This window comes from Eptatretus burgeri, chromosome 15 (genome assembly GCF_056783735.1).
Source record: "Eptatretus burgeri isolate ZD-2024b chromosome 15, Ebu_testis_v1, whole genome shotgun sequence".
NCBI lineage: Eukaryota > Metazoa > Chordata > Myxini > Myxiniformes > Myxinidae > Eptatretus > Eptatretus burgeri.
The window spans coordinates 7,755,217-7,769,289 of NC_140975.1; the positions used below are offsets into that span (position 1 = coordinate 7,755,217).

Below are 14,073 nucleotides of genomic sequence, written 5' to 3' on the forward strand. Positions count from 1 at the left end.
CAAGATAACTAAATCGGAACACATCAGGTTGCCTGCGATTGGTCGAAACCCGCGATATTCGAACCCACTCGATTTGAGAGTTCACTGCATATGCCTGGGTGTTGAAATTGGGGGTGGGCTTATTTGTTTGAAAAGTCCAATTGAGGCCTTGATGTTGAGCATGAGATCAAAGCCTGGTGATCTGGGCCCACTGTGTAATTTTTACCGCTGCCACTGAAGGTGGAAGGAGGTAATGTTTTCACTCTGTCAGTGTGATCAAAATTTTAAAGTGATTCTTCACCATTGAGAGATCGGGCCAAAAACGATATACATAACAAGCACGACGTCTCAAAAAGTTGTGGACGGATTCGGATGAAACTTGGTGGACGTGGTTGGGTGTGTGACAAATTCGAATTGATTCCATTTTGGTGAAGATCTGAATCCGCGACTAGATACGAGAATTATTTGATTTTTCAGCGATTCTTCACCATTGATCGGTGGCGCCAAAAACAATTTAACATGATATTTCAAAAAGGTATTGGGTCCGATATGTTCTCGTAGATCAGGCGTTGCGTGGCAGAGGTGTGCACTCCACCAAGTGCCCTTCGAGTTCAGTCTGTTTTCGATTTCCTGAACCCACTTTGACCCCTTGTTCGCTTTAAATCATTTTGGTGTTTTGGAGTTTGTGTATTTGATATGCCTGTAAGTTTGAACCAACATGGCAACCAACAATTGTTGAATATTTTAATCTCACTATTTCTTTCATTCCACCACCCTCCCTCAACCCCAAACTCGACCTTCAATGAAACGAGCAGTTATGGCTGTGCGTGCCTTTGAGCTGATCTCAGCTGTTGAGCGGGGTCAGCTGATCAGTCCTGCAAACACCAGCAGCACACCAGCCACAATCTCCTGTCTTGATGCCTGTGGTCCTAACCTCTATGTTGGAACTACAACCGGCTGGTTGAGCCGGTTCAACCTGACGGAGCCAGGTGCCGGCGTTGAGGCTCAGTTGAGGACTCTGAGGAGCTGTGAGCGACGTCTTAGTTCCAAAGACGGTGTCCGCTGCATCCGTGCCACTTCGGCTCTCAGCCGATTGCTGGTTCTTTGTGAGGGATGTTTAACCACGCTGGACATTGAAACACTTGAGCCTGGTAGTGGTGGTGGTAGTGGTAGTGGTGGTGCTGGATCAGGAACTGGTGGAAGCGGGAGCTCAGGGCCGCGGGTTCGAGGGGTGGCAGCTTTTTGTGTGAACGAGCGGCCAATTGCAGCTGTTCGTGAAGACCCTTTCTGTGTGGAAATCTGTACTGTGAACATAAAGCGGCGTACAATTCAGGTATACAAAACAATTTTTATCAATTCAAATTGTTGAGAGCTGAGGAGTCTCATCTCTGGGTGATCTTGATCTTGATATCGTTGTTATCTTTTGCATCTGAGATGATATCGACACTTATGATTGGTCAGTTGGTCACTGAATATGTGCATTCAGTATTGACTCTTGGTCAACAGGTAAAAAGTGTCCTTTTAGTATGAGCCATCCATGAAAGGGTTTACTGCATAACATAATACGTATGTTAAGTCATTAATAAATATATATATGACAAGACCCAATCATGTCTCTCACCCTTAATTGGAAGGAACAACCAATTGGCTCTCACCTTATCAATAGCTATAGAGGAACCCGGGTAGGGTTTGAAATGGCAAAGGGCTTACCTTGCGTAGCCTTTCTTGGTTGCTTTATGCAGCTTTCTTTGCCTGGAAGAGCATGGAAGTTAATTTATTGAAATCCTAGCCATCTGGGCTTATTGATTAGTTGATAGCTAATTGATTATTCCCTCAAATGATAGGTGAGAGATGTGATTGGGTCTTGTTATTTATTACCTCCACCATCGAAGGTGGAAGGAGGTTATGTTTTCACTCCTGTCTGTCTGTCTGTCTGTCTGTCTGTCTGTTACTTGCAGAAGTCGAAGATTTTTCAAGTACTGTATATGTGTGTTGGTCTTGTGCATTATTCTGTCTGTCTGTCTGTTTGTTTCTATGTCAATCACCTACAGGTCACAATTTTAAACCGACCTTCACGAAGCTTCACCACATGGTAGAGTTCATTATATGCAAGAAGCCTATTGTTTTTGAGGCCAAAGGTCAACAACTTTGTCAAATTTATAAAGTACTCAATTTTCATTCAATTGACTATAAATTTGAACAGGAGTTGCACATCATCTATCTATAATTCCAGCTGTGTATGTGTGTGTGTGTGTGTGTGTGTGTGTGTGTGTGTGTGTGGGGGAGTGTGGGTGTGGGTGTGTGTGTGTGTGTGTGTGTGTGTGTGTGTGTGTGTGTGTGTGTGTGTGTGTGTCTAAGACCGCTGTTTCTCGACAACCACTGGTCTGATGTCATTAAAACTTGCCAGGTATATTGCTGGGGCCCTGAGTATGTGCCTTTTCAAGGTTTGATATTAATCGGACAAGTGGTTCCCAAGTTATGGCCATTCATTGACAAAACCAATGACAGGACACGGTGCTATGACATGACGATTGACGTCACAATTCTTCTTTATTTATTATTATTATTATTATTATTTTTTTTTTTTGCACGTACAGCCACGCATGTACGGGCACGCACTAGTGTCACTGAATTCAACTAAATTATTTTTGAGTTCAACATAGGCCAAGAGGTCAACATATGACAAAGGTTAACGACTTTGGGGAGCTTTCTAGAATTCTCAACTTTAATCCGATTGACTTCAAATTTGAAGAGGATTGATATTTCAGGTTACCGACTTCAACCCCCAATTATTTTTAAGGTCAACATCGGCCAAATTTCTAAAATTGTCAATTTTCATCTGATTGACCTGAAATTTAAAGAGGATTTGCATATTTGGTCATTGAATTCAATCATCAATTATTTTGAAGGTCAAATTTGTTTTATGGATTTCACTGTGCACAACATCTTTCTTGTTTGTTTGCCGGATATCTCAAAGAGTTAAGCGATTCTTCACCATTGAGAGATGGGGCTAAACCGATACATATCATGATGTCTCAAAAAGTTGATGGATTTGGGCCAAACTTGGTGGACAGGGTGGGTATGTGACGAGGACAAATTGATGAGATTTTGGTGAAGATCCGGATTCGAGAATTTTTCTTAATTCTGAAAGTGATTCTTCACCATTGGGAGATGGGGCCAAAAACGATATATCGCATGATATTTCGAACAATTCTTGGCCCCGATGTGTTCGACTGGACCAGGCATTGCATGGCAGAGGTATGCGCTCTACTGAGTGCCCTTCTCGTATTTTAACTGCTTGTGACATTTCATGTGGTACCTTCTTGAGACCCTCGGTGGTGCACGTTTTTGTCTATGCTGTTGCCGATGACTCGCCAATAGGTGATAAAACCCGTACAGCGGCTCGGGGGCATGTAGCATTGGGATTCTCATGCATGTGCTTCTTGTGAATGTCTGCAGCTGTTGAGGAATCCAGGTAGGGTTCGAAACAGCAAATTGTTTCCCTTGTTTAGCTTTCTTGGTTGCTTTATGTAGTTTTCTTTGCCAGGAGGAAGAGCATGAGGGTTTATATATATATATATATATATATATATATATATATATATATATATATATATATATATATATATATGTGTGTGTACACATGTCTTTGCCTGTCTAAGTTTAGTAATCCGGCTGCTTTGAACGTTACATTGGTTTCCCCCTTCTCCCGAAACCCCATTGTGTCATGTACCTTTTGTAGCTGTACGCTCTCTGGTCGGACCGAGTTCAGCTACTCCACGATTTGTCCAGCCCGGAGTCTCCCGTTGCACTGGTAGCGGACGGGCCTTACGTGTGCGTGGCGACTTCTTCACGGTACTTTGTCATACATGCTGGAACAGGGCAATGCCAACCACTGTTCCCTCGTGATCCCACTCAAAGTGATGCCATTGTACGCCGAGCTGGTGTTGAAGAGTTCCTGCTTGCTGGACCAGGTGGACTCGGTAAGCTGAACTGTGGTCCTCGTGCAGGATGTGCCATTAAATCCCAGCCAGAACTATGTGTCGGCATATTATATCCATTATCCTTTCCCATGTATGTTATGAATAATCTTTTCCTTGATGCTTCCCATTGAAGCCAGATAACAAACCTACCATTATGAGTGATGTTTTTATGAATGACCTACCATTATGAGTGATGTTTTTATGAATGACCTACCATATGAGTGACGGCAAAAGTAAGGCCTTTGACAAAGTGCGTGCTTTCCAGAAATGCTTCTAATGTTGCAATCAGTGTGACCACTCCTCATTTTCATAAATGCCAAGGTGAGCCAATGAAAAAAGCCAAGAATTCACAAGGTTTCGGAAAAGCGATGATAATAGAAAACCGATACGCCAAGAAAACCTATAGAAAATCAAGACGCCAAGGTGAATAACAAATAGTCAAGATCTTGTGAAAAAAGCCAAGGAGTGGTCACACCGGTTGCAATGTATCTCCCTGCCATGTCCATCTTGTATGCCCCGTGTTGTATATGTATGCATATACAACACGGGGCATACAACAACATCCCCTCTCCCTTCCATAAATCTCCTAATGTCTCTGTTCCCCACTATTTTGTCCTTCCCACTCCTGCCCCTCTTGTCTCATGCCTCCCTTGCTGTGCGTTGTGTGTTGGCTCTCGTACGAGCCTTGACAATGTATACAAAAAAAAAATGCTTGGAAGCCTAAAATCCAGCACAAAGTGGTAATCTCAAGGTGTTTGTGTAACTTGCATGTGGAACTGTGACATTGTACTGTTGGACTATGTGAGTTACAAGTGCTTGATTCTCCTGCACAGGCATGCTTGTGACTGCTGCGGGCACGTCACACCGCGCACCAGTCCCCTGGAGCGAGACTGTGTTTGCTGCAGCTTTTCTGGATCCATATGTGATTGCGTTGGACAGGTCTGGTGTGAATGTGCACTCTGTGCTGGATCAAGGGCTAAAGCAAACACTCCCGTTCACCGGGGGTTATCTTCTCGAAGCCTGTGAAGGTTTGTGATGACGAGACGCTGAGATACTCATACGAGGTTTATTTGGATTATTGTGTCATACAGGGGAAGGCAACCTTTTTGTGCAGAAGAGCCAGACCACATTAAAACTTAAAGCACTTGGTGCACAAAGAGCCAATCGTACGATTTAAACACACAATTAACGTCGCCGAGTTCATTGTGGAAGTGCAGTTATGAAATAGTAAAAATTGAAAGTTTTTATATTGGACTTCATTACCGTTTTCTCGTCAAGCAAAACTCAAGTCATGTTCTACTCTTTATTAAAGACTCGCACATACCAGTACGCCGCTTAGACATTCAGAGAGGGAGGCCGAGGCGTCGTGTTGGCTTAATGGCTAGCATGGCAGGCTTTGGATCTAGGGTCCTGAGTTCAAATCGTGCTTGGTTGTTGAATTGACACTATGTGGGGTTGACTCGGCCTGTCATCCATCCTTCTGAGGTTGGCAAAATGAGTATGAGCTTGCTGGGATGATCGAGCCATTCGAGTATCCTTCGTCGGAGTGGCGACCCATCCAGGATTGTGCCCAATAGCCCAGGAGACTGCTTTAGCAGCACCAATGCTCTGTACAGACTCTGGTTCCAATGGATTTGGATTTTGGATAGAGCTTATGGCACGTGTGGAAATGAAATAAAGCCACGAATGCTGGAGTCTCGGGGGCATTTGTCAGCATTGCAATGCACCCAGCGATTCATAGCTGGGTACATTGGTTTGAAAGACATGTTCCATGTGTTGGACCTGCTTGTGATTTTTTTCCAGATTTGCAGAGAGTGAAGACGCTGCTGCTTGCCGATCTGAGAAAACAAGACATATCATGAGAAAACAAGAGGGACATCTGACTGGAGAAGCTATGTTTTGGACACCAATGGGGGAAGGAAGAGAGGGGAGGCCAAGAAACACGTGGAGAACTGTTGAAAATTAACTTCAGTCAGAAAGGGGAATTGCACTGGGGTATCCAGAGAGGATTGCTCAAAGCCAAGCAGGATGGAGTTGTGGCCCTTTGTACTGAAAAGCACAATGTGTATGAAGAAGGAGAACAAGAAGATTGCTGCATCTAATGGGACTTCTGCTGCTGCATAGTTTTGCTGATTTTTCTGGTCGAGTTCAAAGTCTGGTTCATAGCCATTCCAGCTGAAAAGAACAGTATTCCTCATCTTTCTTTTGTTTTCACCTTGTTCACACTTGAGAGTGGGTTAATTAAAAACGAAAATCTGAAACCCTTCTTTGCAAAGCTGGACTGATTGAATGATATCTTGACTCATCAAAACTCAACTGGAACGAAGTTGATGGCGTGCCATCGTTAATTCCCACGCTTCCCACCAAAAGCAGCTGAAAGATGGCAAAAATTTCCACTAGGAATCACCCAATATCAATTTTTTTCCCCCCATTTTGACCCCTGTGATCCCAAGTTCCCAACCCCTGGGAGCATGGTCAAACCGGAAAAAAGTTACAAATTTCATGCGTCCCCCAATATTGATTGCATATGCAAAGTTTCATTTAAAAATGTTTTAAAATGTGCCCATAATTGCATTTTTTGGTATTTGACCTTTTTGCACTAATGACAGGTCAGGAGCATGCGCCAGAGCAGCGCGTCGCTGCATCCACTCTCCGCCGGTACTCCAGGGGCCTCCGTCGAGCCATCCCCCAGGCAGATGCCAGGTCCATCCCCATCTCCTTGAGATGCCAATCAACCTGCTGAAACCACGAGGCACGTGGACGGCCCATTGGCCTCCTCCACTCACGAGGCTCCCTTGCTGAGACAATCTGGTGAGCAGGATCAGCGTCATGAAAACAAGCCACATGCCCATACAACTGCAGCTGACGCTCACGGACTATGCAGGTCACAAATCTCATTTGAGTCTCTCTGGGCTTGATAGAGCCGAGAGAGACTGCAACTGCTCGTTGGACACAAAGTTCGACCAGCGATAGCCAAGGATTCTCCAAAGAGACCTGGTGCCAAAGGAATAAAGTATCCATCTCAGATCCCTGTTAAGAGTCCAGGTATCACATCCGTAGAGGAAGACTGGAAGCACAAAGAACCTGAAGACTCGGACTTTCGTCCTCCCACACAGGTACCGACAGCACCACACCCCATGATCCAGTGAATCCATGACTCCCCAGGCCCGACCCAGACATCTATTGACCTCTGACTCGCAGCCGGCAGAGACATGAATATCACTGCCAAGGAAAGTGAATCTCTCTGTGACCTCAACATCCTCACCACAAACAGGTACAGACAAGATGTCATTGAAAGGCTGGAGCTTAGTTTTTCCCCAGGAAACCTGTAATGTCCTCCTGCAGTTCAGTTACCTTTATTTTAAAGGAGGTTGGTTGCAGGATTTGCACTCAGGCCACTCGAAAACCCTTCACTCCGCAAAACACAAAAACGCAAAGAAATCTAAAAACCCCATCCGTTGGAGTTGCTCTTGTGCAGCTGCGCTCTGCAGGGCAGCTCACCGGATGACGGGATTGGGGCAATGCCTTCAGGACCCCCACTTTTTGATGATACAAAAATCACGGGGTAACCTTCCCGGGTCAGCTTGCGGTAGCGTGTGTTGGGGTAGTGCTGAGGTGTCAACCAGATGGCGTTCTGCTTGGGTTAACATGAGGCGGTCCCTTTGGGTGGATGCCTGGAATGTCCTATCCCTAAGAGAGGATGATCACCTGTCTTTGTCATCATCTGAGCTCAAGTGTTTGGACATCGGTATTGCAGCACTGTCTGAGGTTTGGAGACCGGATTGCCGTGAGATCATGGTGGGTCGTTACACCTACTATTGGTCTGGTTGCTCTGATGGTTACCATGCTCAAGGAGTTGCTGTAGCTGTGTCCAATAAGCTGACTTCAATGATAATTGAGGTAACACCGGTCAACGAGCTTATTATGAGACAAAGGATTCGTCACTCCTTGTGTGTCATTTCCCTGGTCTCTGTATATGCCCTGACTGAGGCGAGTGATTTCACCGTGAAAGACACATACAATGCCACACTCGAGTCTGTGGTTGATCAGTGCCCCAGGCAAGATACTCTTCTAGTCTTGGGGGATTTCAATGCATTGATTGGAACTGATAGGGATGGTTATTAGACATGTGTTGGTCTCCATGGTTCTGGAACTGTGAACCAGAATAGCATTAATTTCCTAAACTTTGCAAGAAGTCATGGACTTATGGTGGCTGGTTCATGGTTTCAGCACTCACAGGCTCATCGCTGGACTTTGTATTCCAACGCTGGCGGTGTGGCAAAGGAGATTGACCATGTGCTTGTTGATGGTTGCTGGAGGATGATCCAGAACTGCAGGGTCTACCCCAAATTCTGTAGCAACTCTGAAGTTGCAGCTTAAATCCTGGAGAATGGTACCATCCCAGCCTCGGCTGGATGTTGAGAAGCTCAAGGATGAGAGGGTAACTGAGGAGTTTGCGAACAGGCTGAGTGGAGATTTGGGGGGTCTGGGTGCTTTTGGGAATCCTGAAGAGTTTTGGAGCGCTTTCAAGACCACCGTCCTTGATGTTGCTGCTGGATATCTTGGAACTCACCATAGGGCGAAGAAGAATTTTGTCTCTCGTGACACTGTATGCCACTGACCAGTCACAGGGCCTGGCTGATTAGCAGAGCTGAGCTGTTCAGGGAGCTGAGGCGTAAAACTGTACGTGTACTCAGGTTGGACAAGGAGGTCTATGTGTGAGAAATCTGTGAGGAGGTGGAGCATCACCTGTGGACAAATGAGTCTCATCCTGCTTACAGGGGAATTCACGCATTGCGTTCCTCCAAGCCCGTCCCTCGATGTACTGCAGTTAGAGCAGAGGGTGGTAGGCTCTTGATAGTGGAGTCCGAAGAGAAGGCCCGCTGGGCTGGTTACTTTGAGCGGCTGCACCTTCTGATCCACCAGCTGTCGAGTTGGATGTCAGGGTTGTTGCAATCCTGATTGCGGACCCTCCAATCAACTGTGGTCCACCTTCCTTTGTGGAAACACAGGCTGCGGTGAATCGGGTGATGCAGGGTAAAGCTCCTGGGATCTGGAGCATTCATGCTGAACTTCTCAAGACTGGTGGAAATGCTGCACTCGTGTCATTGCATGTAGCTCTGTGCTGTGCCTGGGACACAGGCATCATCCCAACTGACTGGAAGAGGGTCCTTGTTTTCCCTCTCTGGAAAGTGTAGGGTGATCGCCAAGACTGCAACAACTACCGAGGGGTGACGCTGCTCTCAGTGCCGGGCTAGGTCTTTGCTCGGATAATTCTTGATCAGGTTCGCCACCATCTGCTTGAGCACCAGCGTCCAGAGCAGTCAGGCTTTACACCAAAGAGGTCAACGATTGACTGTATCCTTGTTCTTCGGGTCCTCACTAAATGCAGACGAGAGTTTTAGCAGTGGCTGCTTGCAGCCGATGTTGATCTCTATAAAGCGTTTGATTCAGTGAATTGGGATGCCATCTGGAGGATTCCTGGTCTTCGTGGGGTGCCACCAAAACTGATCAATCTGATGTCTGAACTATACTCTGGTACTGAGAGTGCTGTGAGATGTGGTGGTACCATCTCTGACTTATTTATAGTTGTTACTGGAGTTCCTCAGGGGTGTGTACTGGCTCCCACACTTTTCAGCACTTGTATGGACTGGATTCAAGGGAGGATGTCTGAGAGATCAAGCTGCGGTGCATCGTTTGGGAATGTCAAGATCTCTGACCTTGATTTTGCAGATGATGCAGTCATCTTTGCAGAGACTCCAGATATCCTTTTGGGGGCCCTCGAGGTGCTGAATGAGGAGTCTGAGCTGCTGGGATTATGGGTTTCCTTGGTCAAAACTAAGATCCAGGCTATCAATGACATCTTGGATGCTGCTATCCTGTCTACACCTGATTGTGGTGAGGATGTTGAGGTCACTGAGAGATTCACTTACCGCTGGAGCTGGAGGTCATCAAGGGGTAGCGCTTCCACGACCTGTGCAGGAGGACGAAAGCCCGAGACTTCCGATGTTTGGTGCTTCCAGTCTTACTCTATGGATGTCAAACTTGGACTCTGACCAGGGATCTGAGATGGAGACTTAATTCCTTTGGTACCAGGTCTCTTCGGAGAATCCTTGGTGATTGCCGATCGGACTTTGTGTCCAACGAGCGGTTGCTGAGAGAGACTCAAATGAGATTTGTTACCTGCATAGTTCATGAGCGTCAGTTGCTGCTGTATGGACATGTGGCTCATTTTCTTGACTCTGATCCTGCTCACCAGATTCTCTTAGTGATGGAGCCTCGTGGGCAGAAGAGGCCAATGGGCGGACCACGTCCCTCGTTGTTGCAGCAGGTTGATCAGGATCTCAAGGAGATGGGGACGGGCCAGGCATCTGCCTGGGGGATGGCCAGACGGAGGCCCCTGGAGTTCCGGCGGAAAGTATATGCAGCGACGCATTGCTTCGCGCATGCTCCCATGCCTGACCTGATCTGACCTGCCCAACCATTGAGGAGGAGATAGCCAGATGGATGGATGGACAGACAGACCGAGCCGATTACGACGTCCCCCCCCCCCCGTTTTTTGTTTTTTTTTCCTCCAAAAACATTGGGATAATAAAATTACAGACTCAGGAATACCAGCAATAGTAAAATCTGTATTGGTGCCACAGGCCTGTTTGTGCAGGACAGGCTCGAGATGCAGCTCTGGGACAATCTTGGGACAATAAACCACAAAAATAAGATGAGCGGGTAGGACAGCAGGTGGATCCTAATTAGATGAATACACACCACAAAATTACAACCCGTGGTCATTTGCAAAAATGTTTTATAAACAAATATCGTCATATTTTGAATGAAGTGTTGGGCATGTTTATTGGATCTATATATGTGCATTTTCACCAATTAAACTTTGAGGCTCTGCGAGCCACATTGGGGTCGTATAAGAGCCAGATATTGCTCATGAGCCAAAGGTTGCCGACCTCTGGTGAACCGGAATGATGGCGTGCTACTGTACTCATCAATTGTAACAATTTGCATCCTGCAATGTGTTTCCCAGTCTCTTTTGAGCTGTTTATAGTCTGTACTTTGTCTCATTTCATTCCTCATCCCAGTGCGCTCTCTGCTTCCTTCATGATCGCCATTTCGTTGCATCATGTCGCTCTTGGTGCTTATGGCTTTGTGCAGCCTGAAATGATTTTGAACTAAGAAGTTATATAAGCACTGTTCAAGATGGCACGCTGACCCGAATGCTTTGTCATGTTTAATATTTAACAGGACGTCTCTGGCTGGCGAGTAGTAGAGAAGTGTACGTTCTCGTACCACGGCCGCTTGACAAGCAGGTGTGGGATCTTCTGCTGGCATGGCGCACAGAGGAGGCCATGCAGTTGCTGGATGGTGCTGGTGCCGTCTTACCTCGAGGGAAATTGCAGGTGGGAAAGAATAATTTGGGTGGGACTACATGTGCATATATATATATATATATATATATATATATATATATATATATATATATATATATATATATATATATATATATATATATATATATATATATATATATATATATGTTGTATACCCCGGTTAAAATAGGTGTACCAAATCCCTGTGTCATAAGAGGCGACCAGGGTTGCGTCAGGAAGGGCATCCGGTGTAAAACATGTGCCAAATCACTTTGCGGATCATATGGATGATCCGCTGTGGCGAGCCCTAACGGGAGCAGCTGAAAGAAGAAGAAGATATATGTTGTATAAAGTCGAGGCTCGTGGAGGAGCAAGAACACAGTTGGGATTGTAACGTAACAGAACAAAAAGAACAGGAAAAGAGAGGGGTGAAAAACCAACAGCAGGGTTGAGGGACAAAATGGAGACCTCCAGCACAGAAAGAGCACCACTCAACAGGCTCAAAAGACGTGTTTACATAATTTGTATTTCACATAACTGAACTAAGGTTTCGAAAATCAAGAGACAGTTCCATTTTAAAAACGTGTTTAAACAAGTGGTGCCAGGCACAACAAATCCCGCCCATTTAAGGCATAAAGTTCTTTTGGGGATCAAATTTAAATTTGATACATCCTTAACCCCGATCTTCACAAATATGCATTTTTCACTATAGGATTGTTCGGATTTTAAGTTACTAATATAAGGTTCACTATAAGCTTAGTTTGAAGTAAATCGGATCATTTTTGATGAAGTTATGAGCGAAAAACGATTTTGACCTTTTCGTGACCTTTGACCGAATTGGACCCAAAAGTTAATGCGGTCGTCCGAGGTTCATTACCTACCTGTGGATACAATTTGACAGTGTTTGAGCCAGCCGTTTTCCCGTAAAGTTGTATTTTCGTAACCATGTTTTAGTTTAAATGGAAAATTTGTAATTTTGACCGATGGCCATGACCCCCAAAATTTCGGACCCTACCGATCTTCACAAATATGCATTTTTTTTTACTGTAGGAATGGGTAGGATTATAAGTGACAAATAGAATAAGGTTCACTATAAGCTTAGTTTGAAGTAAATCAGATCATTTTTGACAAAGTTATGAGCGAAAAACGATTTTGATCTTTTCGTGACCTTGACCTTGACCTTTGATCCAATTGGACCCAAAAGTTAATGTGGTCGTCCAAGGTTCATTGCCCACCTGTGGATTAAATTTGATAGTGTTTGCTAAAGCAGTTTTGCCGTAAAGTTGCTAACAGACAGACAGACAAACAAACAGACAAACAAACCGGACGATTACAATATCCCGCTCCCTCCCTGATAAAAATTTGCCTGTAATTACGTATCTTGGTATTTCAGCCTATTTCACCTTTTGACCCTGCCCCAAGGCCTCAATAGGCGGGGCCAAAAATGATACTGCTCTCATACCTTTTTGCTGTGTGGTGATCATAACTATCTGCGTTTTAGTGAATTTCTGCTTTGTTTTGTGCCTTTTGAGCCTGTTGAGTGGTTGAGTGCACAACCATTTCAGATGGCATGCCACATGGATGGAGCAGTTTACAATATCGCCCCTCTTACTGTTTTTTAAGCATGGGGATAATGAACCTAAGGTTGGATTGTAAACAAACGCCACAATGATTGACATTGTATTGCCAAGTATTTTGCACAAAGATCTCGAACAACCCAGTGTTTTAGGCAAAAGTGGAAATGCAAGTACAGTACATGCAGAAATGTTTCATGCTTTAAATCTGTCAAAACCAAGCTGTGTCCGGCATACTCGAAGTTCAAAATGTTTTTTGTAACTTCCTGCATTTATTGTAATAAACTTCATTGGTCTGTAATTTTTTTTTTTTGTCCGAATACTCCCTCCCCAACTTTTCTTGGGCTCAAGAGTCTGAACCGACGTGCACAGCAACAAAGGGGTTTTGAATATTTGCTGAAGCTCCACGTTGATGAAGCAAAACAGATGTTTCGGTATGGCACCACAGGATGCGTCATTCCCGTGTGCACCTTTTCCCCATTTTTTATTATCCCACTCTATTTTTCTAATTGGTTTCTTTCCCTCCTGTAGTACTGGGTGTACTGATGTCCGGGAGGTGGCCTCCTTGTACCCACACCTTCTCCCCGCGGTGTCGCACTTTGTCCGCATGCACCCGCCCCTGCACGACGCCACTGACTTTGTGACCATATCTGCCGGTCAGCTGAAGAATCTCGTCACTTACAAGCGTTTCCTTCTTGATTGCCTACAAGATGCCCGCAGAGAACCCTCTACGTGGGGCCGTCCGTCCACTGAGGCGGACGGCAATGGCGGAGACCAATGTGATGGGTGGCAGGCGGACGTAGATACCGCGCTGGTAAAGTTGGCTGCGGAACTCGGAGATGACTGTCTTTTTGATCTGGTGGCCGAAGACAATGTTTGTGTCTTGGAGGACTGCACACCTTGGCTGGAAAAACATGGCAGGTGAGAGAAATATATGGCAAAGTAGCAATTGCATGGACATGAGGGTAAACAGGCCTTTCGTTGGAATAAGTATGGTGACTTCATTTGTTACCCTTGCCAGAAGAGAGAGGGTATTGCATTTGTCTGTTTGTCTTTCTGTCTGTTTGTCTTTTTGTCCGCACAGAACGTGAGTATGGTTTCTCTGCAACCGCTTGTCGGAGTGACACAAATTTTTCACGATAGCAGCGAGGTAGAATGTTT

General features: G+C 45.3%; 1 protein-coding gene across 3 annotated transcripts in view; it reads left to right on the forward strand.

Moving 5' to 3' along the window:
* Nucleotides 1-14,073, forward strand: part of LOC147011435 (transforming growth factor-beta receptor-associated protein 1-like) — a 31,054-nt gene that overhangs the window by 1,765 nt on the left and 15,216 nt on the right. For all 3 annotated transcript variants that reach the window (XM_085857893.1, XM_085857895.1, XM_085857894.1), the window contains 6 exons: nucleotides 795-1,312; nucleotides 3,722-3,962; nucleotides 4,796-4,990; nucleotides 11,214-11,368; nucleotides 13,264-13,346; nucleotides 13,444-13,833. In XM_085857893.1, the coding sequence (XP_085714019.1) occupies nucleotides 797-1,312; nucleotides 3,722-3,962; nucleotides 4,796-4,990; nucleotides 11,214-11,368; nucleotides 13,264-13,346; nucleotides 13,444-13,833 (1,580 nt within the window). In that variant the 5' untranslated portion in view covers nucleotides 795-796. The remainder of the gene's footprint in view (nucleotides 1-794; nucleotides 1,313-3,721; nucleotides 3,963-4,795; nucleotides 4,991-11,213; nucleotides 11,369-13,263; nucleotides 13,347-13,443; nucleotides 13,834-14,073) is intronic.